General features: G+C 41.0%; 1 protein-coding gene and 1 long non-coding RNA gene across 4 annotated transcripts in view; one reads left to right on the forward strand and one right to left on the reverse strand.

The window, feature by feature from the left end:
* The first annotated feature begins 497 nt into the window (after positions 1-497).
* LOC118214788 lies at positions 498-18771 on the forward strand. The gene is made up of 3 exons (XR_004762682.1): positions 498-1102; positions 6261-6376; positions 17978-18771. It is a non-coding gene; the product is annotated as an uncharacterized LOC118214788 (long non-coding RNA).
* Positions 13240-24934, reverse strand: part of LOC118214787 (sodium-dependent noradrenaline transporter-like) — a 28140-nt gene continuing 16445 nt past the window's right edge. For all 3 annotated transcript variants that reach the window (XM_035395014.1, XM_035395013.1, XM_035395015.1), the window contains exons 5-15: positions 22159-22297; positions 21226-21360; positions 20636-20739; positions 19429-19553; positions 18783-18895; positions 17900-18028; positions 16876-16975; positions 16059-16159; positions 14773-14940; positions 14104-14175; positions 13240-13990 (exon numbers count right to left, since the gene is read on the reverse strand). In XM_035395014.1, the coding sequence (XP_035250905.1) occupies positions 13967-13990; positions 14104-14175; positions 14773-14940; positions 16059-16159; positions 16876-16975; positions 17900-18028; positions 18783-18895; positions 19429-19553; positions 20636-20739; positions 21226-21360; positions 22159-22297 (1210 nt within the window). In that variant the 3' untranslated portion in view covers positions 13240-13966. The remainder of the gene's footprint in view (positions 13991-14103; positions 14176-14772; positions 14941-16058; positions 16160-16875; positions 16976-17899; positions 18029-18782; positions 18896-19428; positions 19554-20635; positions 20740-21225; positions 21361-22158; positions 22298-24934) is intronic.

Here is a 24934-nt window from a genome sequence, read left to right on the forward strand (position 1 = left end):
GGTCTAGGCTACAATTGCCCTCATCCATCCATTATCTATACCTGCTGGAGGCTATCCCAGTGTGCATTGCGCGAGAGGTAGGAATATGCCCTGGAAAATGTCTTTGAACTGTGTTTGAACTCGGAATACCCAGAGGGTACCCACGCAGATACAGGGAGAACATGCAAACTCCACACAGGAAGGCCCGGGCCGGGATTCAAGTTCAGGAACCTCTTGCAGTGAGGTGACAGTGCTACCCACAGGACTTGCTGCGCCAATTTCACTCAGTTGAGACTGATTAAAACATGACAAATAATCAAATTTGAATAAAAGAAAAATAAATATTAATTTTACAGTACAACTTTTAGGTTCTAAGAAAACAACCCATAAAATTACAACTGGGCTCGATTTTATAATATCATTGGCAACGCCAAAAACACATCTATCTTGTCTGCCCACCTGTAGCGATTAACACCCGGAAGTGACGTACTGGAGTGAGCTTGCTGCTGCGCCGCATGTTCATATAGCGTTCATGGAGTTCACTGAGCGTTTGCGCGGTTTGGCTGGTGAGGTGAAATCACATGTGAACCAATGTACTAGTAATTATGTAGAATCCTCTTTTCTCTTTTTCCCTGGGACAACATGCCCTCCCTTTCCCTGAGTTCTGGGATCGCTCCAGTCTTGTTCCTCGCCCTCTTTCCTGCCCTCGCCTTGACGCACCTGTCCCTCTAAACTATATGCTACAGCTTACCAGCCTATATCTCAACACATTAGCCTGCTCAAGATCCTTCTTTACATTCATGTTACCTCCATTCTACCCATACTTTAAAACAGGCCGGTCAGCGTAGGATAGGCTCCCCCCTATTGCCGGGTTCCTCCCGAGATTTTTTCCCATTGAGAAGTTTTTTTTTCTTGCCAACGTTTGTGGGCTCTTCTCCCCACGGGGGGATTTTAATTGATTTATTTTTTGGGGGTTCGGGCCTGGTTTTTGCTCTTTCACGGCTACTCTGTAAAAAGCGCAATAGGTAGCCTACAACTCAATTTCGTGCCATGTAACAGCCGAGAAGGAAAAGGGGATCAGCACGAGATTGAGATGTGGCCGCAGGAGCAAGTCGGACCGGTGGTGAGTGAGCACAGTTCATGCCTTCCACACATTACACGTGCTCCAGACGACTGGTGATGGATTCATTCTTAAAAGCGCTCGGGATAAACATTAATAAGTTCTTGCTGAAAATTTTACCTAGCTAGGTAACGTGAACTAACGTTAGCTGACGTGGTATTGATAATAATCATCGTTGTCGTCCCTGTCCATGATGTGTAGTTATCATAGATAAGTAGCGAACAATCTGCGTTACACATCACTAAACATGAAGAAACCAGGTAGCCAAAACGCTAGTTTTTTTATATTATCTCTTTAGTTTCACAACTAGTTGACCATCAGTTCCACAATCACATTGTTAAAATGTGACACTGATTCTGAATGTAGGCTATTACGTTTGTTTTGCAGGTTAAATCTAAATGCTAGTGCATTCAATTAGCAAACATACGCTCTTGTCCAGAGGGAATTGCCTAATGTTACAGTACAGGCCGCACACCAGATCGATTTATCTTATTTTCTTATTTCATCTTCTCTTATAACTGCATCCGGCTTGGGACTTTAGTGGACATATAACGAAATATATTGGACAAAACATTAGGCATTTGATGTTAAATACCACCCAATACTTGTAAGAGTACTGTTGGATAGAATAGAGCCTACTTTGTGTGATGATTGACGTTTTCATAATGTTCTAAATTTTATTTTCACCAGTTAATTTTGGCTTGCAATGCAATGTGGGGTTTCTATGTTCAAATTCCTCATTACAATAGCTGTTTTCTTCTACTTGTAGCTAATTGCTTTGGTGTTGTTTTTACTGTCATTGAAGATTAAAGTATTACACTGTCAATTCCCGATCAATGTTTCCTCATTATAATTAGGCCTAGATTATAGAGATTCCCCACACCATCACACTATCAGTACCATGTATGACTTTTGGTATGATGTTCTTACTGTGAAATACTATATTTGCTTTATGCCAGACATAATGGGACCCATGTTGTGAAAAAAGTTAGGCTATACATTTGACTCATCTATCCATAGAACATTATCCCAAAAGGATTGGGGGGTCATCCATTTTTTTTCATATGTGAGACGAGCATTGATGTTTCTTTTGGTTAGCTGTGCTTTCTGCCTTGCTACTGTCTGATGAATCCCATTTTTGCCCAGTGTCCTTCGCACTGTGGAGTCATGAACATTGACCTTAGCTGAGGCTAGAGAGGGCTGCTGTTCTTTGGACGTAGGCCTACTTCTGGGATCTTTTATGACTTCCTGGATGAGTTGTCTCTGTGCCTTTGGAGAAATCTTGGCAGGCCAGCTTGCTCCTGGGAAGATTCATTTCTCCATTTGGCTCCTTATGTGGTTCCTTGGAGTCCCAGAGCTTCAGAAATGGCTCTGTAGCCCTTTCCAGACTGATATATTCCGTAATTGGAGTGATTAATTTGCTCTACGGACTAATTTTAAGAATTTAAAAAACAATTGTCCACCTCGGGTCATGAAAACTGGATCCCAGGGGTTGTGTAATCACACTGTCCCAATAACCTCTGTTGCGTTTTTGCAGTTTCAAATCCATAAATGTGTTTCTCCAAAAAGCATTGAAGTCATCAGGTTTCAGTGCTGTCAGTGTCATCATTGCCAACAGCAACAGGGCATCCAACACTATCACGTAATAGAGATTTGGGGGATAAAACAACCAAATAATTTTTTCCAAATCTAATGAATAGACTGACAGCAGCATTATTATGTTAAATTAACATAATTAATTTATCCTTTATTTAATCATTATAAGCTAATTCGGATTAAACATCTCTTTTACAGGAGTGCCCTGGCTGCAACAGTCAATTACACAATGTTAGACACAGACACCATATATGCACCATAAATTGATTTAAAATCACAATCATAAATATAGTAGCCTACATGGCACTAAATATAGCCAGAACATCGACATGGCAAGGAGACTATCTCTAGATCCTAAATCATGGATTTAAAAACACCAAGAGAAACCAGTTTAGAAAGTTTAAAATCTTTTTGTTGCATATTCCCAGTAGAGGGAGCAGAATACATGAATTACCCAACTCTGTATGGACGTGGCTTGTGTGTGTATTTAATAACTGAGTTATTACATGCACAGGGATGAATGAAAGTAGATAAAAGCTTGATGTAGCCTAGTTGGCAGTGTAGTATAATGGGCAAGGACCTGGTCTTGTAACCTAAAGGTCACAGGATTGATTCCCAGGTAGGACACTGCTGTTGTACCCTTAAGCAAGGTACTTAACCTGCATTGCTGCAGTATATATCCAGCTGTATAAATGGATGTTGTAAAAAGTTGTGCAAGTTGCTCTGGATAAGAGCGTCTGCTATAGAAGGCCTGTAATGCAATCGCTGACGATGTTAGAGGGACTGTGTCATGTGGTGTGGAGTGCCCTGAGGTGTAGTTTAGATAATGTCCCTAACAGCAGAGGTAGGAACAGTCAGTCTTTTAGCCCAGGAAGTATGGATTAGGCCTACCTGATCTATGGCCTGTACTGGGGCAGTTTTATGTACAGGGAAACTTGCATATAGGGGGTACTGTAGAACAGAATAAAACAGAGCCCATGTACAGAGCTGTACAAACAAAAAGTTGTTTTTTTTTCAGCTGGCCTGCCTCTTGAAGTAGAAAAAAAATGTTTTTGAAACCCCATGAAGTTCCCCCCCCACACATGTTGCCAAGAAGGTCATGTTTTATTAAGGTTTTGTAACTGTTGTCGTAACTGCCACTGCAGCCTTTTTTGATGTGCCTTTTGCTCAGTAGGAGAGGGCTCAACGCTGCCTGTTTGTACTGCATAGTGAAATGTACCCAGTGGATGACCCTTACATGTACGAATGGTGAATATTTGGCACATTAATGGATTACTTTTGCTGATTTTCAGTTGTTTCACGTGTAGTATGCCACACATCAGCTGAGTCTGGTTCAAGAATGTTTGCTCTCTGTCAGTTTATTGGTTCGTTATGACCTTTTCCAATCTCAGTACAACAACACTGTTCCATGTACTTTCCACCAGTCCTCTGGAGACACACTTTTACATGCATGTTTGGCACGGACCTGTGGAAAGAGAGCGGGACATTGCCATACATCAAACAACAAAAACAGCACAGTTCATTATCGGACCGTGTCATCTCTCGCAGTCACCAACTGATCTCTACTGGAAAATACAGTGGAAAAATATCATTCTTCATTCTGTTTTCGCTTGTACAGAAAAACAAACCTCTGAGAATATTTCCTGAATTAAAAAAATACAGTTGAAGTCGGACTTCCTCTGTCCCAAACAGTCGGCATCTTGGGCGGTGCTGTCTTGCTGTGACCCACTCGCTGATCCTCGTCCGTTCAGCCTCTGCAGTGCACTGCGGGAGCATCTCTGATGCCTTTTCTCCCCTAACCCTACGGAAATCACGCTCTGCGGCAGATTCGTCCTTGTGATGCCATTCAATTAATCTTCTTAGGCGACGGCGGTAACTTAATTCTGTAGATCTACTCATTGTTTATCTAAAACTACCATCGCCGTTTTAGGTTAGCATATCAAAAATCATGGCTCAGCTTGAATATACACGATTTAAAGAGAGCGTGAGAGAGGGCCCAAAGGCTTCCATTGGCTAGCTTATAAAAAAGAATGCTGTTTATCCAGATGCAGTGCTCTCCAAAATTTATGGCACCCTTGATCAAGATGAGCAAAAAAAGGCATTTAAAAAACACAAAAGAGGTCAATTTTGGTCTCATCAGACCATAACACCCGCTTCCAATCGAAGTTCAGCCCTTTGGAACTACAACTGGAACCTGGTGCCGTGGTCAGGTGACACCAAAATTGAGCTCTTTTTTCCACGCCCCGCACAACAGTGGAGGGGTTGGCGTCGGAAGACAGATGCATTCTGTTGAAAAGGACGTCATACCTACTGTTAGGCTAAATATTTAGGAGAATCTTTGATGTTATGGAATTATCTATTAGCTCTGGGACTCTTGTTATGGTCAGTGGAGTCATGAACTTTAGCAAATACGAAGACACTTTGGCTGACAACCTAGTATCCCCTCTCTGGGAGCTAAAACAATGATCTCATGCCTCAAAATCAACAAAGAAAAGGTTATTTGACCAAAATATTACTCTTTTTCAAACAACATCTTCTCATTCTCCAGAGCCACATTAAATTAAATAAACTCCATTCAGCTGGCAAAAGAGTGGTCTACTTATCAAGCACAATATCAGACATCAAACTCTTCTCGGAAATGGTGTATTTACTTATGTGATGTGAAGCATGGATTATATATTCTTGGACAGTGGTTATCAAATTTGGACCTTGGGTACTTGTGTGTGTGCTGGTTTTCGTCGCAACCACAATTGCAATTCCAGAATTTTGACAAGTTATTAATTTTCCTTAATTCGGTGCTTTTCATGTTTAGGGGGATTAGGACCTTCTTAAAGCCACATCATGTCAGAAATAGCAACGCATGCCATAAAGAATAAAGTCCCATATTCACATTATGGTATATTGCAAATGACAGCATAAAGAGAAGTAAGTAAAAAAAAAAAAACTGGTTTTAACTGATCAAATTAAAGACTGGGGTTGAATAATTAGACTCCTAATTGATGAAAGTGTGGACGCATGGCCACTGAACCATTTGGTATATGATGAAAAATTCAAAGGCAAAACAAATGATAAAAATCCAAACTTGAAATGTGTTATTTAATTTAAGGGAAGAATATATCAAAGAACTTAAACACGTGTGTCCAGGATCCTAATTAGGAGCCTATTGATTCATTTCAGTCTATAATTTGTTAAATGTTTTGTTACCTCTTTTTATGTAATTGTTTGCAATACAGAACAATAAGCACAATGTGAACACCTAACTTTATTCTTTATGGCATGCATAGCTATATCTGACAGAGGGTAAATAAGAGGGTAAATAGGCTAATCCCTCTGAACATGGAAAGCACCTAATTAAGGAAAAATAATAATAGCTTTGTTAAAATACTGGGATTGCAATTTTGGATACACAGTGGTACCCCAGGACCGAGTTTGAGAACCACTGTTCTAGGAAATGTTGAGATATGTGCTTTGATGGAATATGAATGCGTCTTATTAATGCTTTTTCAGCACAAATGACCTCAACATTAACTTTTTAATAACAACAACTCTTCTGTTCTGGCCACAGCTTCATGAAGAGGTCCTGTTCACGAAAACTAAGCAGAGATTTCTATCTTTATGGTCACATGGATTCTCTGGCCATAACTGGATTATGAGCGGAAAACAAGCTCTCGAAATGAAGAGGTAAGCCCAAAAGGTCTTTCTTCTCACAATCGCATTATCAGAGAGATCTGCAATTAGCCGTCTGTCTCTGGGTTCCCAGCTCGTCTTATTGGCCAGACAAAGTTGTTGAAATTTTATGGTTTTAATCTTTTTATTGCATTAAGAGGCAAAAGCAAGGAACCAGGTAAGTGTTGCTGAAATGACAGGGGACAGTGGGAGAGGCTGCTCACAAGTGAACATCATCTAAAGCTCAGTTCAGACTGAGGCTGCCTGCCATTGGTTTTCCTGTCAGTCACAAATGCAAATGGCCACTAATAATAACAACATTAATGATAATGACAATTAATGGAATTGAGCGTATTATGCACTTCAAATATGTTCATAGAAGATGATAATCTATATAAATTTTTTTTTGAGAATTGTTTGACTCTGGAGATTTCTTGATCGGTCTATGATGTTCGAATAAATTTGAGTTTGATGAAGCCAAAACTCGGAGAGCTACAGTAAACCTATCGCTGAGAGGTTCATTCAAAGACACGAGAACAGCGCATGCAGTGTAGTCATCTTGCAAACGCGCTAGCGTTGCGCACGCGCGGTGGAAAGAAAGGACCCGGCTCAATTCTCGGGGGCTGTGGATGCGAGTCGCGGGGAAGGTGGGGAAACTCTGCTGCAGATGGTGGCAGACTGTCTGCTCCTTCTTTCAGAATCCACAGCCGCCCTCTCTCTCTCTCTCTCTCTCTCTCTCTGGAGACTCGCTCCCCAAGAAAATAAAAGCTTGGGTGGAGTTCAGAACGCAGCAAACTAATAACGATAAAAAAACTGCCGGCTTTGACTGAGAGTGTGTGATGCTCTTGGCTCCGGTCTCCGTGCGTCATCGGGCCGATATGCACACGTGCGATACGCTGCACGCTGGGAAGGCTGAGTAAACAGGGAGGAAGAGTCACTGCGAGCTTTCGCACGACGACAGAAACGAGGCAAAGGGGGTGATCCTGCAGGTTTTCGGGAGAGGCCTGGAGCAGCCTTTCAGGGCCTTTCTCTGACACACAAACGAAGCGGCGATTGATTATTTGGGGTTCTCGGGGTGATTGGCAGGTGCTTCAGCGTTGTCTTTTGTACCTCTGTTTGTCCTTTTCCGACCCGGAGTACGCGTGCTTTCTCCTGAAACAAATACGGGGGCCTATAGCGAAGAATAACTCTGGTCTCAACCTAGTACAATATCATTGATGAAGTGTATGGATTTTTACAAAATCATTCTCTGTGGACCAGGATAAAATGCATTGAATGTTGTGGCTGAGTATTGCAGTTCATACCCCCACAATGAGGTTACTGGGATATTTGTTTTCTGTGCACACTGCTGAATGCCTATAGCATGAATACACAGCAGATGTCGTATTATATACACAAACACAAGCGTGTATATGAGCTCTACACTGGTAAACACTGCGTAAGAATGCTGCACGCACATCACTGTTCAGTAAGCAGACATATGCACAAAATGGAAATGCTGAAGAATAATTCTCTTTTGCCGCCATGGAATATCGCTCCACAGTTCATGCTCACATTTCATAGTCTGAAATACTGTAAAAGTCATGAACACATGGTAAAAAAGAACGTCATTGTGTGTCACATATTTGTTTGTTGTATTTGTGTTTGCCATTCAACTTTGTCATTGAATCATCAGCAAGCATAGTTTTACATGATGCTAAGTTTCTACGTAAAATATCTTCCTTGTGCTTTACACGTGGACCTTATAAATGCACATTTTTATAAAACTTTAATATGCTGTAATTTCAGTCGCATTTACTTAATATAAAAGGCTCCAAGATTCCTTCAATGTTGAAACCGAATTGACTAAAATCTTATATTCAGCATGCTGTTTTCACTAGATTCTGGGCAGGGAAGGGTTAAACCACCAGCTGTCAGCACAAATAATTATCTCCGCTAATTCAACTACAGAAAACGAAATTGTAGGCCGGACCAGGAATATTTCACGCTGACCTCCGGCTTTCCAATTTGAGCCTGAATGTCATTCACATCACTCTGCGGGGCACTCGAGTGGTTTAAGGGGCTTCTGCCACAGCGAGAGGTGTGTTGTGTAATGCCATTTGGATCACAACTGTCTGTCACGTGAGACCCGCGTTCAGTCCTCCTTTTCCAAGAGGCTAAAGATGAGAAAACAGGCGGCAACGCGATTACTGACACCCTACCTGACAGGCTCCTGTATAGAACCTGTTTGTGTTTGTGAGGCATTCTGGGTAACAGCCGCCCCCAAAAAAAGGAAACTGGCTCCCAATGATATAGGCTATGTATAGTTTGAAATGTTATTTGGAATAATTCTGTGATACTTTTCTTTTAACGCTGACAGTTTATCCGTTTGTGTTCAGTAAATTTTTTAGGTCGGTGAACGAAACGGCAGCACCGTCTTAAGTCAGGAGAACAGTCTGCTGTGGCGGTTTGAAGCTGTTTGTTCTGTTTTATCGAGCTTGACCATTGGGACAACATCCAGTAAGATTTGCAGTCATATCTAAAGGAATGTCTTGCGGATTGGCTCCATCGTCCATGATTTCATTGTGCTCGTTTGTTCCGTAGATGTACAGTCTCTGACTCCAGGCTCCGAGAGATTTATTTTTATTATTACAATATTGGCTCCCTCAGGTGCACATGTTCTGCCTGCGTATAAATGCTCACATTTACATTATTTCTCCTTCTTCACCTTGCCTTTCTGTGGTACACTCAGTGCCAACTAAATATCTGGGGTACTGCGGGAAGTGCACATTCAATCGTGTGAGTGCAATATCGTTCTTTTTTGCCCTTAGCAGAAAGTCTCGTCCCATAATGCCTTGCCCAGGTGAAATGTCTTTCAGCTTAACAGGAGAAACCGCTCCATTACCCTTGATCACTACTGTATGAACACACTGTTTTTCTTTGTGATTTCCACAGTTTGTGGAATCTCTTAGGACTTGGCTCAACGGCACGCGTGGACCTAAATACAAGGATATCGCTGTTCTGTCGGTTCACGGGTGACTGATGGCGGTCCATTGACTCCCATGTAGCTAGAGAGAAGCCTCTGGGTTGATTGACATTATTAGCGGGCCTGCAAAGTTGACCCGGTAAGCACTATGCAAATGCGGAATATTGCAGGGAGAGACGCAGCAGCAATGGCAAAGCATGCTGCCTGTAAACAACAACAGTACAAAAAGCTGTCAAAGAGGCCCTGTGCGGTGGGGTGTGAGGAGAGATTAGGGACCATAATGAAAATGACAGACTGCAGAAAGGTTCTGACAGGCGGGGGAACGAGAAGCCCTCACTCAGCGAAAAGAGGGAAAAAATCAATTGTCTACGATGAAGGCCGGGAAAAGGGGGGTGGGGGGTGGGGAGTGGGGGGAGGGAAGTGGTCGCGATGGGGAGGCAGGCCTGGTGATCGATACAATAGAGGGAAGACTTCTATGGGGCCACAGAAATAAAAGGAGTTCTAGGTTCACGTTTTCCGTCTGCTATGAGTGAGCAGCTATTTTGTCATTTGGTTCAGTGTATCTCTGAGGAAAGTGCAGTCAAAGCATACAGTAGATGCTTCCGGTTGCCTACTCCCTGTTGGAATGCTTGAAGGTGTGAACAGACACTGAGGGAAGTCATGCTGTCTCATCAAAGGGCATTTCTGGCTGTGTTGTATGCGTAACTAGCCTATACCTTTTGAGCAGCAGCACAAGAGGATCTTGTGACCCTCTGAAATATTGATGTATGCAGAGTTGATCCTGGAGCCACTTCTCCATTATGAAAATGATTGATATTTCATTCAGTTTTAGTTGAAGCTTGTCATATGTCTTCCCTCATCACCCTGTCATATAGTAATCTGTGAGGGCATGGGGCACTGGCACAGCAATAACACAGCGCAGGAGCATTACTGAACTGGATGTTTTAATTAATGAACCCCAAATCTGTGCCTAGTAACAATTCATTGCCTCAGAAATGCATTTAAGGGGTTGTCTCACATTTAATTGACAAGAAATGATTTTGAAAGAATGTGTAACAAGAACCTTACAGTATGTATAATGTGCCTTTGGTTCTAGAAAGGGTGGGCATATTGATAAGTGCATTCTGGTCTTTGTATGGTGGTAACATGGTAAACCAGGAAAACATGAATATCTAATTAAATCTTACATTCTTGGTTATTTACACTGACAATGTTATTATTATTTTACATATTCTGTTTTAAATTTAGATTGAAATGACCTTGTCCAGCCTTCTGTTGAAAGTGCAAAACAAAACTTCCCTTTCTGAAGGTCTCCTCATGCTTCTCTGACCTTGTCATTTATGAAAGAGATTTAGGAGGTTATTTCCCCATGACAATCACTCGTTCAGTTATTGTTTAATACAAACACCCAATTGGAACCTGTAATTAGTCACAAATCTTTTGCTGAAAAATTATTTTTACATTTTTGGTTGGTCTACATCCAAAAAATAAAATCTTTGAAGCATTGGGAATGCAATATATTCTCTGAGAAACAAGAATTCTACACAAAATCCCTGGTCGAATCCACTGGTGTTTTATTTTACTTATGTGAACATTTTGACGTATTTATCTTTACAGTCTGTAACGTTCAGGAGGACATTGCCTTGTACATAGTATTCTGTAAACACAGTTTGTTGATTCCAAGGTTATTTGTCAACATTCATTTGGCAACGTTGCCCCAGGTTACAGTGAAGTATACATTTTTAAAATATTTTTCCTCTTGTACATCAAATGCCATGATATAACAGTCAACAGCTATGCAGAAAATATTTACATTCACTTTCTGTTATAAACAATTTGATAAATACAAGATTATACATAACAAAAGAATATATTTATACATCATAATATATTTTCATTTCATACTGTATGTGTATGAGTTGCTTATTCACTGCCTATTTGGATCTTAAAAAGAAGTTGAATTTTAGATAAATGTAATTTTAATTAATTAAAAAATAAGAACTAGAGATTATGGCCTGGATTCAATCAACATTTGTTCTTAATTTGGAATAACAAATAAATACTAGTGTAGGTTTTTTTTCTTTGCAAATATAATTTGACTAGTAAAGTATTGTGATTGTTGAACATTCCAAATTCTTTCTGAAAAAAAAAACAACAATAAACAAAAGCAGATTTAACTGAGTTAAACTGAATCCAAACAAATGTGGATTAAATCTAGGTTTATGAATGGGAATTCTGGCACTTTTCTTGTTGCAAAATTTTACTTCTGTAAAAATCTAAAATGCAAACTATCATACAAAACATATAAGACTGTTGACTGATCAGTGTGTAGTTCATAAACATTTCGGATTTTGGATAATACAGGCATAATTTGTGACTGAGCTATTTTCTCACGTATAATAGTAAAAAAAAAATACTTCTAGGCCACTTCAACATACATACGCCCCTCCACACTCATGCACGCGCACACGCACACACACACACACACACGCACGCATGCAAAACATACTGTCTTTGGAAGAAAACTGAGAACAAATCAAGGCAGTGCAGACTATCATGTGACAATAAATGCTGAACCTGGAATTAGCATAATGCCAATAAACTGAAAAATCTTTATCATTATGTTACTGCATCCATATGGACCTTATCAGACACTTCTAAATATAACAATTCCTTAAAAGTTATGAAGTTTTGCACATAAGTAGTCACAATATATAAAAACAGCAGCACACAAAAATAGAGACTGATCTTTGTCAGAGTGGTAAAGTAGACAGAACTGATGCACTGTAAGAAAAGCACTTGATTTCAACAACGCAAACTCATCATAAATATACTCTGCTAGCTGTGTGCAATGTTTTAGCATTTACAGTACACTGGGTAAATAGTCTGTATCAATGTGTGACCAGAAATCTTTCATATACACTGAAAGTGACCTCAATAAGAACAGTCTTCATTCACAATTAGGCTGGCAGCTTATACTGTATGGCAGCTATTGGTAAAATGGTCCCAAGGTACGCACTGATGTACAGTTACAGATGTGCAGCTAACATCACTATTTAATGATAATTCAGAGGAACATTTTTTTGTCAGCAGTTTTGTACGATCTACTGCGGCGCAGTTTGAATTCTCACGTGAACTATAAACTTGCTGGAATTCCTTTTTGTTGCATTTACAGGTGTCTTTAAAGAACATTGATTGCACAGCTCTTGGTAAAAATGATTGCCAGTGCTCCTGAATATAGCCGCTGATTTGCACTCGCTGAAGTCATTTGAAATTAGAGCAGCATTTGGTTTTGCTGATCAGAGGCGATGGCTTCAGACCTTTCACAAGAAGTTCGGCCCAAAAGAAACGAACATCCAGCTGCCTCAGGAGAAACCTCCGAACAGTCTACAAGTCTGCGACGAATAACGCCTAAACCACCACAAACCGCCCAATAAAAAGACACAACGAAGCCGCAAACAGTTGGGATGGGTTTTAGTGCTCTGCTTGATAAGGCACTGACACACTTGACTTGTTCTCCTTAAAAAACAAAAAAACAAAATAAAGCTATTTCAAAGGTGGGTAAGAGGCAGTAATTTAAATATGCACATCCGTGTGTGACAGGAATGCATACTGACAATTTGCCAGGGAATTGCAGGGTAAGGAATATATATGACTCCATATGCTGGCGGTATTTAGAAGCCTTATGTAGTGATTGGCTGCAGTGTGTCACTCACTCCCTACTGATTGCCAGTGCTCCCAGAATGCTCGCTGGGATATGCAAGTATACAGGGAATGCTGGGTATCCCTGTGACGGAGACAGAAGGGAGAGATAATGCAAGGAATTCGGTGTAAGGTGTCCTTTCGGTCCGTCACTGCACGGATACACCAAAATTCTGACCCCTCTGACATCTTACAGATTACCAACATCCACCCTGAGTGCATCTGGATCTTTTTGCATTTATACATCTGAAAAACCTGCCTGTGTGCACATACACATATGGTAAATCCCTATAGATTATAGATACGATTGATAGCACAATGCAAAATGAAGTTGGCATTAGATAAGGGTTTGTGACTATGCCATGCAGGCAGTGGAACAGTACTTGGTTCATACTTATGGCATACTATTCCAAGTTCTATCTCTTCAGCTACATAAACTTCCTGAAACTTGCTGTTGTCAGTGTCACATTTTGTTTTAGAAGGCAACGCTAACTTTTATTTCAGTAAAGCGGACTGGACTGAAAAAAAAACAGTCCAGGGTCCAGTGCTTACACAGCACTGGCTTGACCTGAAGCTCTAAAGCTAAAGCTTCTTTGCTAGCTAGCTGCAAATATATAGCTGCATTAGATAAATATTATATTTTTAGCTAGCCGTATCTCTGTTTCAAACAATAGGAGGTTTGAGAAATCTATAAAAAGAAAAACGACAAAACTAAATATTATAAAATGTTTACAAAAAAAAAAAGAAAACAAGTAAGATAAAAAATGTCCAAGACAAATAGACAGCACAGATAGCACATCATTCTAAAACACAAACTAGAAGATTCTTCTCCAAGGAATGCCGCTGATCTTTGGCAGAGCGAGCAGGCTGCTCTGCACTGGAGCTGAATTTCTCCAGCATTCTCTGACCTTTTGCACAGTGACCGGGAGGTCTCTACTTCAGATGGCCAGCCAGTGCTTCAGCTGCAATGGAAAAAACACAATTATCGTCCATAACTATAGTTCTGCGCATTTGGTTTGACCATTGACTTTAAATGTTTGCCGTATATTGCTGTAAATGCAATTCGTAGACTCACCTTGAACTGCCTGATATTGCCCTCAGCCACAAGGTGATGTTCATGCTCAGGTGTGATGCAGTAAGCTATCTTCTGAAATGTAAAGCATCAAAGCAGCCATTATATTTTTTTTCCAAAGCACAAATTATATCCTCGGGGATATTATACATAAGGTGTGAAGCAAACTGAAAATGGCTCTTACAGCATATTGCTCTCAGTAAATTTTCTTTCATGGCTAGCATTCAGTCCTAGGAGCACTCTGCACTGATAATTTTGCCTGTGCAGAGTGAAAGAACTAAAATGTTTTGACAAAACTTTCTTTCATTTTTTTGGCCTTAGGTTCATAAAAAGTTGGCAATCCGGCAGTCCGTCAACTTGTGTTTATATTACAGACCTATTTATAATACCCATCACCGGAGACAAGGGAAGGTTTTTCAAATAGTTTGAATATGCAGCACTAAAAAGTCTTCTGTGCAGCATGATGCAAACCCATCTCTACAAAGGCATTGAACTCAAAAGCTGAACTCAAGTGAAGTTGAGGTTGATGCAACATCTGAGTCAAAATGTTTCACTATGGATATTCCCACTAATATTGAACCAATTATTATTATTTTTTTGTTATTTTAGTTTTGCCTCAAATTCTACAACAAACCTGTAATGCTCTTACATTACAAAAGCATTTCTACTGACCTCTTTAAATGTTCCTGGGGCACTGGTGAACTTGTAGATGGCATAGAATGGTACAAAAAGCATAGATGAAAGTGCTATTCCCCAGCCAACCACATTGGACCATCGAGGAAAGATGTAGTCATCATACCTGGCACCAGTGGACGTCACAATGCTGGCAATTACCACAAACTGAAAGGACAAAAATGGATTCTTTCATCGAAACACTTGCGTGAATATGTATGTTTCATCGCGGTGCAAAAATACAGCACAATTGTCTTACTCTGAACACAAACAATGGCTTTCAGAATATTTATACATTGATTCACGCACTGCTTATTTTAGCAGGGCTTTCATTCTGACTCAACGTGACCTTGCAGAACAGAATGCACGTGGACTTGCCCTTTGTTAACTTCAAAGTAAGTGTCAAAGAGGCTCCCTAACATCCCACTGCCATAACTGTGTCCTTGCAAATATCAAGAAAGTTGAACCAAAAAAGGCGTGGGTTTCCTTCATCATACATTTCTGACATTAGTGAGAAAAAAGTAAATGGAATAAGTCTATGGAAATGGCGGCACATCAAATTTAAAGAGACAAAAGGAGACGTCACCACATAGACACCTTTTTATTTTTGCCCCCGACTTTTTTATATTTAAAGGTTATACTTTCAGTGTACCCAATAATCAAGCAATGACCACCTTTTTTTCTAATAACAAGCCTACATTTAAACATGCAAGTCCGTATTTGCAAATGCCAAACCTATAGGAGAAGTTTGGCTAAATAAAAAGCGTTAATAACAGTAATGAATGTGTTCCATCGAAAGCTATGTGCATGTGTCGACCGACATGTTCTTATATCGATTCATTTATTCTTTGTTTATCCAGGTCAGAGCCCGGTGAGATTGTCTCTTCTTCTAGGGTGGCCTATTTATAGGTGTCCTTTACAGTAATTACACTACACTACAGTCACGACAAGCCGGTGATTGAAATACATAGGCAGTATAGTCTTAACCCCTGCTGCTTCTTTAACATGAGTTAAACCCAGACTGCCGACAGCTCCTTACTTTCACTAAAATGGCCATTTTTAAATCAAACCCACTCACCTTAAATCATTTGTAAGGTCAAAGGCATGATGTTTGGAAATGAGCTGTAGAACAGCATGTGATAATGCTCAATGTTCAGTCAAGCAGTGGCTGGGCGGAAGCTAGGGCTACATGAACTACGTGATGTAGATGAATTGCCACTGGTTCACACAGAGGAAGCCGGGGGGGTAGCTCTATAAATAAGACCCCCCCCACTCAAAAATCTTACCAGGAGGAAGGCGGGACTGACAAACTTCCAGCACAGCCTCCAGTAGAGGCCAGGCTTAAAGCCCATCATACGCTCGATATCCTCACTGAATCTGTCCACACCTGGGAGACAAGCAAACACAGCTAACTGAGTACCAGGCCAAACATGCTGATGCAACAGGGTAAAAGACATCCCATGTAAAATACACATTGAGTATTATATATTTAACTCCAACATGATAAATCCAATCCAGGTGTTAATAAATTTTCTGTTTCCATTAGATGCAATTTCACCGCGTTGCTAAAATCACAGCTTTTCTGTAAGAGTTGCGTTGCTTCAAACCGCCCGGTTCTTTCTTGCGATCAAAGCAGAAATCGTGTGTGCTTACCCTCAGTGAGAGAACCTCTTTCTGTCAGAGAGTATAAACGTAGAGGAGAGGAGGTAAAAGAGGCACAGACAGGGAGGAGAGGAGGGGAGAGGAGAGCTCCAGCAGAAATGTCAGCAGGTGCCGCAGGGCTCGGTGGCGGAGACACCGGGGGCGTGTGGCTCGTGGTGTCCCAGCGGAGGACAGAGGGGATGCTGGGCCGTACTAGCTCATAGCCTGCAGTCTGTCGTGTTAGCCACCAGGTCCGTCCCCCCATTGTGTTCACATAGGACCCACAAAATGGACTACGCTGGGAAAGAGGCCCAAGGCTATGCTAGCACTGGGGGAAATTACGGTATAACTACAGTGCAGTGACGGGAAAGTAACCAGGTTAAACGTGACAAGGGTCAAAGGTCAAATGATTTGTGACACCTTTAATTAGCGAGTGTGCCAATTCAGGTGAAAAGAACTTACCATAAAACCAGGACACTCCTATGGCCTCGACCAACACCCCAAACAGAATGGAAGTTCCTGCAGCGTAGGTGTCCAGCAGGGTCAGGACGTAGATCCCCCCCTACAGGAGAAAAAAGAATAACAGTGCAGCTTGAAACACGAAAGAGTCGCAGTGCTTGTGTATGTCATGGCATAAGTTCAGAGAATCTTCAGGCTTAATCATCACCCCCCAAACCTGATGTTTTACATTTCAAAGGATGGACTGCAGAGTATCTCTTAACATAGTAAAACTGCTTTAACGGTTTTAATAATCAGGAAGACTTGACATTCAAGTTTGTAATTTTAACTTGCAACTAAATCTTCCCTTTTTTTTGTTGTTGTAAAGATAGGTATTTTAGACATTCGAACCCTGAATTCCTCTTGTCAACATTTGTGTGAAAGCTGAATACAAGTCAAAAATCAAAAAGCATTGGCCATCCATTTTGAAAAGCACCTGTCTTCTATTTGGACCCACTGATAGTCCTTTCATTGTCTCTTACAACCATGAACTCGTAGTTCAAGCAAAAACTAAGCCTCTTCGGTGATGTTCTATCTAGAGACACGTTGGTCTTCACTGTGCGAAACTGCTTCATCCTTCAGTTCTCACGTCTAACGTGATCAGCGTTACTTGTATACCAGTCCCTGTTAGCAACAAGTTGCCCTACAACCTCCAGCCATTGCGTTCCTGAACTGTTTATTCTGTCCAAGCCCTCCATTTTCTCTGATCATATGATTTACACCGTGTGTGTGCCCTGCAGGCTGTTTCTTTCCCAACGGGTAATTGCAGCAGTCCAATAAAAAGGCCATTATGGCATCCATCTGCACACCAGAAAATATTCTGTATTAAATCTGCTCAAATGTGTGCTCTGTTCACGTTCAGTTAACGCTGGATATGTCGCTGTGCACTTTGCTGAGGAGCCAAAGGGGTCCCGCCTTTATCTCTAACCTGCAAAGGGGCACAGAGAAGTCCTGGGCATGTTAAAAATGGGGGGGGGGGGGGACTCACGTTTGTGATGCAAAGCAAGGCCATCAGGAACGTTCCGAACGCCGTGGCGAACGTGAACAGCTTCCTGTTCCTCTTCAGGACTTTGAAGTCGTCCGTGAGGCCCGTGATGACCGCCTCCATGCCGCCCATCTGGAACGAGAGGCGGGGGAAATAAGGAGAAGAGCGCAGGAGGAGGCGGGAACGGAGGACAGGACACTGACTACAGGAGCTGATGAGGGAGCAAGAGAGCAAGCTTGGGGGTGTCCATTGAGGGATGTCTTGTACAGACACCGCAATTGAATGCTTTAAAACCATCTTCTAAGTGTAATTCTGTTATTTTAGAAATACTGAGATATTGCAGTGTGACCTTAAGAGTGACTCGTATTAAAAAATACAAATATAATATAACTTTTTTATTGGTAAAAATTCAATACTAGAATTAAAGCAGTGCATCATTGGAAAATGTAGCATTAAAACGGTGTCTGGACGTATGGAACTTTTTCTCATTTGAGAAAATTTCATCTACAGTACATCAGCTGCTTGCCTAAATGTGATTCTAAAGGTCCTGGGGGAAATTTAAAAAAAGAAAAAAAGATATTGAAGCCAGCGCTTTGTGAATTATCATGGGTATCTATATACAGTTCTTAGAGCTATTTTTATTCAAAAACTGCTGTAAGTTGCCTATTTTTATTACCTTGAATATAAATGAGCAGCACCATGTTCATGATCATTATCGTGAATCTTTGTTTGAAATTTCTGACTTATCACGTATGGCAACTGTTATAAAACCACATACGTTGATTAAATATTATGAGAAGTTTAAATAGAGATGACATTGCCTGGCAAGAGCCATAACCTGTAAATTGAGATGATCAAATAAACTGAAAAACAGCGTTGTGCTGACCGAGCTGTCAATGCCAAGGGTCAGGAGCATGATGAAGAAGACTATGGCCCAGAAGGTCGATCCTGGGAGAGTTGAGATGGCCTCAGGGTAGATGATGAACACTAGGCCTGCCCCTACATCCATGCAGATAAAAAAAAAATTAAAAAAAACATGAGATCAAAGAAGGAAATAAGTTTTTTTTTTTAATCATCAGGCTTAAAGACTTGAAAAGGTTGCTGTATGCAGAATTAAACAGCTGAGAGGGCCTGGATTTCTCTGCATCTCTTCAATCAGAAGACTGGAGAAAGACAATTAGAGGAGAGAGAGAATGAGGGAATAGAGGAGTAGACAAGGAAAGACAGGAGAGGTGAAAAGAGGGTATAAAGGGTGTAGAAAAAAGAGAGAAATTTAAATCTCTAAATCTTTTCTGAGAACGGAAATGTCCTGGTCTTTTTCCCGGTTTTTTGAGCAAAGTGACATTTTCCTTAGAACCTGTTTTAGCAAAGTCTTTGCTCCTCCTTGTAGTGTAATAGAATATATTTGAAATCACACCTGACCTAACTCCAAAATGACCGGACTGCAAATCTCTATCCAACCACTCTACATGAATATCTCTGAAATGCCACGTAGCACATCACTGAACGATGAAAGATTTGTGGGAACAGACCTTCGGTTGCTACATCCTCAATGTTCACTCCGTGTTTGAAGGCCAAGTATCCCAGCACGGAGAAGATGGCAAACCCAGAGAAGAAACTGGTGACGCAGTTGACGGTGCTGGTCAGGAGAGCGTCCCTACAAGAAGACAGGCCACAGACTCGCTCTTTCCCACTGTACTCTTTCACGTTGTTATTAAACACGAAAGGCAAGACATTCAAAACAGTGATTTATTTTGTTCCTCGTATGTACCAAAGGTACCAATAATATGATGCATCATGTTTTATGTTTACACTCGGGTTCTTGTGTAAAATCAATTCCCTTCAGGGAAACGAACAGATTTGCTCGTTCATTTGTTCGTCTGTTTGTTTGTTCGTTCATTCATAGTTTCTGTTAGGGCAACAGTAACCGCAACACGCTCCACTTTTAACAGGTCTTTAACCTGTCTGTGCCCATCTATATATTTGATTTAATGGAGTATTTAGGTCTGTAGGACCTCTCTGCCAGTCTGCAGCATTGTTGTGATGATGAAAGAAAAACAGGAACTTTCCTCTCCAGGCAATCTTGGGTGTTTCTAGCTAACGCAGACTAATGGCCAAGCAACATTATCTTCGTCTATTTTTTACGTCCGTCAGCTGACGAGAAAAAAATATGTGCAAGTGTTTTATCGTGGAATCGTTGGCGGAACTGTTGGAACTGTAGAACACTCATTCGTAAACACTGGCCCTGTTGTTTGTTGATATGTAGTAAGGTTTAAAACCCAATGGTATCAGTGAGACCTCATGAGGATTTAACTGGTCAATGAGATGCTTACAAGCCATTGTCTTACATCATCCAGAATAAATGTTTTGGTTTCTCCTGCAAAGAGTGTTTGAGGTTTTCTACGTTAAAGGAAAAGTCATAAAAATGTGCACGCATGAAAAACATGTTTTCATTTCACAATTTTATAGAATAAAACTTGTGTTTCTTGGATCACCTTCAGCTGTCATGACTAACGTTGCCAAAAGCTCAAAGTGGAGGCCTAAGAAGTGAGGTCTTTTAGAATTTAAAAACTTTTTTTTAAATATTAAAATGATTAAAAATATATTAAAAAAAAAAAAAAAAAACTAATATAATTGATAAAGATCATATTATAATTGCTGGGATCCTGTCCATTGGCATATTGGCAGTCATGCACAAAATAACGGTGTTCAAAATGCATTAATTCAGTTCAGTCTTACCTGTAGCAGTTATTGTCAAATTTATTATAGCTGGCAAATGCGATTAAAACTCCAAATCCTGCACCCAAGGAGTAGAATATTTGAGTGGCTGCATCAATCCAGACCTAAATAAAAAATAAAAACAGCTTATTAGTTAGTAGCTTGTTAGCAACACTCAGTTTAACTGCTATATTAGCAACACAAGCAGTATAATTATCTTTTAATTACAACTATCACCTGTCGGGTTGGCCATTTTTACAAGTTGTTCTTTTTTCATTTAAATTACCTTCTTGCTTGGAATTCTTTTTTTTTTTTACCTTCTCTAAATATTGTATCTAATAGTAATTCATAATTCATTATAGATAAGAAATAAAATAACCTCTGGTTTGCGTAAGAATGTGTTCATTGATATGAACTGTAGGGACAATATGATTCATGTTAAACGAAAAGGATCTACATGATCAAAATTGCCTGCACGAGCCTATTTTCTGTTTACATGAGACTCTCAGCCTAATATTTAACCTCACAAAAAAGGGCAGTATTTGCATTGCAGCAGATTAGTTCAAACATTTTTACATGAACAGCCGACAGACAAGTAGCCAGTGTCACACCGTGGGATTGTTGAGCTGTTTGAAGTCGATGTGGAGGTAGGCTTTGATGCCATCCATGGCACCAGGGAGGGTGATGCCCCGAATCAGGAGCACGAACAGCACCACGTAGGGCATGGTGGCTGTGATGTACACCACCTGCACACAGACGGGGAGCAAACCAGCAGGGAGGGGCATTACTGCACGGGGCGACAGTGTAGTATAATGGGTAAGGAACCGGTCTTGTAACCTGAAGGTCGCAGGTTCGATTCCCAGGTAGGACACTGCCGTTGTGCCCTTCAGCCTTAAGGTACTTAGCCTGCATTGCTTCAGTACATATCCAGCTATATAAAAGGATACGTTGTAAATGCTATGGATAAGCTGGGTAAGAGCGCTTGTAATGCAATGTAATGTACCGCTGGCACAAGACCTTTCTTTCCACCTCTCGGAGAGCACTGAACATTTCCACCCATTCACCCTACATCATGCTAGTGCCTGTCACTGCACACGTGTGCTGGTGTGTGTGTGCGTGTGTGTGTGTGTGTGCTGGTGTGTGTGCGTGTGTGTGTGTGTGCGCGTGTGTGTGTGTGTGCTGGTGTGTGTGTGTGTGTGCGTGTGCTGGTGTGTGTGTGTGTGTTGGTGTGTGCGTGTGCGTGTGCTGGTGTGTGTGTGTGTGCGCGTGTGTGTGTGTGTGTGCTGGTGTGTGTGTGTGTGTGCTGGTGTGTGTGTGTGTGCGTATGTGTGCGTGTGCTGGTGTGTGTGTGTGCTGGTGTGTGTGTGTGTGTGTGTGTGCGTGTGTGTGTGTGTGCGTGGGCGAGCTGAAGAGCGTGCCCGTGAGCGATGCTGGTGTGATGCCCGTGTGCCGCGGCCGTGTGCATGCATGCATGCGTGTGCGTGCGTGTGCGCCGGCGAATGCGCTGGCTCCAGGGCACAGCTGCTGTGGCGTGGCGCGGGTACCTTGCCGGAGGATTTGACCCCTTTCCACAGGCTGAAGTAGAGTATGAAGACCACCACCATCAGGCAGAGAGTCAGCTGCCAGCGGGGCAGACCCAGGTCCTGTATGCCTTTACTTTCGTGGAGGTGCAGAACGCCTCGCCTGGGCCGGGGGTGGGGGTGGGGGGGCACACACAAACAGGACAGAGGTTAGCGTGAGGTCAGCCATTTAAAAAAAAAAAAAAAAATCTTTGAAACTGTTTTTTTTTTTCATTTTTTTTTTTTTTATTAACCACCAAGCTCACATGCCTCCAGAAATGGTCATTGCAAATTGACCAAAGCAGTTTTTACAGCTTAAATGCCTGACATCACCAAATGTCCCCATATATTTTTACACTGTAAGCAAACAGCACATGTTCTAAATAAAGTTCAGTGAGTGCTTTTATAAATGTAAAGCATGACATGAAACTCACTCAAACGGGACAGGTAAATGATGCTTAAAAAGATTTGTTTGGATAATAATTTGGAAGGGTTGCCTATTGTATTCTATTCAAAATACCCTTGTAGGGGTGCTCAAGAAACAAAATACATGGTCTCATTTAAAGGCGCAGTATGTAAGTTTATTGTAAGTACACTTTTGTTCATATATGGTTAAACATCCCAACAGACATCAATAAGTTGAAAGGTCTTAAGAAAGAAAACCAGTCTCTCTGACTGCCCCAGGCTCTGAAATCAGCCACTCTTCATTTCACTGTGCCTAAATTTTAACAACCAATCAGGACGGCTGTCTGCCCTGCCTCCTGTTGCACGTTCACAGTGCGGACAGAGAACACAGGGTGGGCGGGGCTAGGGCTACACAGATGAGAACAGAGCAGAGCAGACCTCCAAAATGATGCAGAACTACCTTGTCATCTTGCGTTTAAAAGTTTCTGAACTATATTTTTACTCTGAATTTGGTATTAAGACAGACAGATAATGAAAGTGAAGACATTTTTGAGTGGAGTTAGACGAAACCCAGTATATAAGCCTTGAAAGCAGCTGATGTGATATGATGTAATGTGACTGGTGACAAGCTGGCTAGCAGTGCTAGCTGTTATAAATAGTGCACTTCCCATGCAAGCTTATTCTTGTCAATTGGCTATTTCTGAAGATTTTTTTCTGAGAACTTATAGAAATCATCTTCTCTGCTGTAAATGTGTTGGTCTGAACTTGCCTTTTCAGAGAACAACCTAGGACATTACATTTGACGCTCATATATTGCATATATTCTGATATACACTATGATATGTGGCTTAACACTCCAGGACTTCTAGTTCTATAATACAAATGGTGTGTGTAACTTTAGCAGGAAATTATGATAACAAGATCCATTTCCCTTCAGCAGATAATACTTTTCAGTGAGTTATTCTCCATTGCATTTTTAGAGGATTGGCATAAAAATAACAAACAGTGACCGACAATTATGCTCTTTGACTCCGGCCTGCTGTAACTGATAAGCAGGAACTACTGTGTGCATGCGAGTGAAATCCAAGATAAAACAAAGATATGCAAGGCATGGAATGCTAAGTAAACAGCAGGAATGTGACAAGTGCAGTTAATTACACACACAGATTCATTAACCCCTCGTTTAGACACACATACATTCCTGAGCTATACCTGTTATTAGTTTGATTCAATGGGATCTGTAATAGCTCTGACATGTGCCATTTCCTATAAGCATCAGCAGAGGCGTATAAACTGTTTCAGAAAGATGCCCTCCAGGCTGGCCCTACAGGGCTTAAAATCAAATAACACTCAGCAGATCACTGAAGCCCTGCATCAACATACAAACGTTCAGCAGAATATTTATTTAAAAAATAATCTGTCCTCTTGGCCAGATACAAAATGGAATGTATGCAATAATTTTAAGAATGCCTTAGGAGTAAATCATATGGTTTATATGTTTACATTGTGAACTTGTATCTTGTGGTGTGCAATTCAGGAAAATGGCCAATGATGAGGGAAGAAAGTCTTTGTCACAATGTGTAGCCCCTCAGTCTGTCCTTAATTCTGCAGCCTTGGCTGGTAACTGATTAAAATTGACCCCACTAGCTAAGTCTCCAGGGTCCAGACTGGGGCGCTATTTGTGTTCAAAGGTTCATTGACAAGTGTCTGTCTTGTATTGAGGTTTAAAATATCTTATTGTTTCTTTAAGTAGAAAATATTGGCTTGTTTTAAGTTACGAGTGAAATTGTCTTATCCCATTGCCAAATTTAAAATTGAGTAAGACTTTCACCTCATTGGCAATCTTTTTGTTTTATTTACCAGAAAAAAAAGTAATTGAAATAAGATTTCAAGTATAAATATATGACTAAAATACATAGGATTAACTCTTTTTTTTTAGCTTTTGCGGGGAATAAATATAAAAGAGAAAGTGCTTTTTTTATGTTCCAGCAACCACATCTGTACTTTCATTGTATTCTCGCTGCCGGGGATGTTACTTGAGGCTGGTGGCTTCATATCAACACAGAAAGTATTCAAAGGGTTCTGCTTAATGCGTAATCTACAAAAAATGGTAACAGAGGCTAACAGAGATGACTGCCAGGTCATGCTGGCTGTTCATGAAGGCAGCTCATGATTCTGATTAACGACTTGTATCCTTTGTAACCAAAACTTAGTTTATTGAATTTATTACCTCAAATATTCCTGTCCAAATGAGGTTACTGATGTTGAGTTTAGTACCACTGACTGAAATAATGAGCGTGTCAGTAGAAATGAAGACCGCGCCCGTGACTTTCCCCCCAAAGTGCCATCAAAGCAA

This window comes from Anguilla anguilla, chromosome 16, assembly GCF_013347855.1.
Source record: "Anguilla anguilla isolate fAngAng1 chromosome 16, fAngAng1.pri, whole genome shotgun sequence".
Lineage (NCBI taxonomy): Eukaryota > Metazoa > Chordata > Actinopteri > Anguilliformes > Anguillidae > Anguilla > Anguilla anguilla.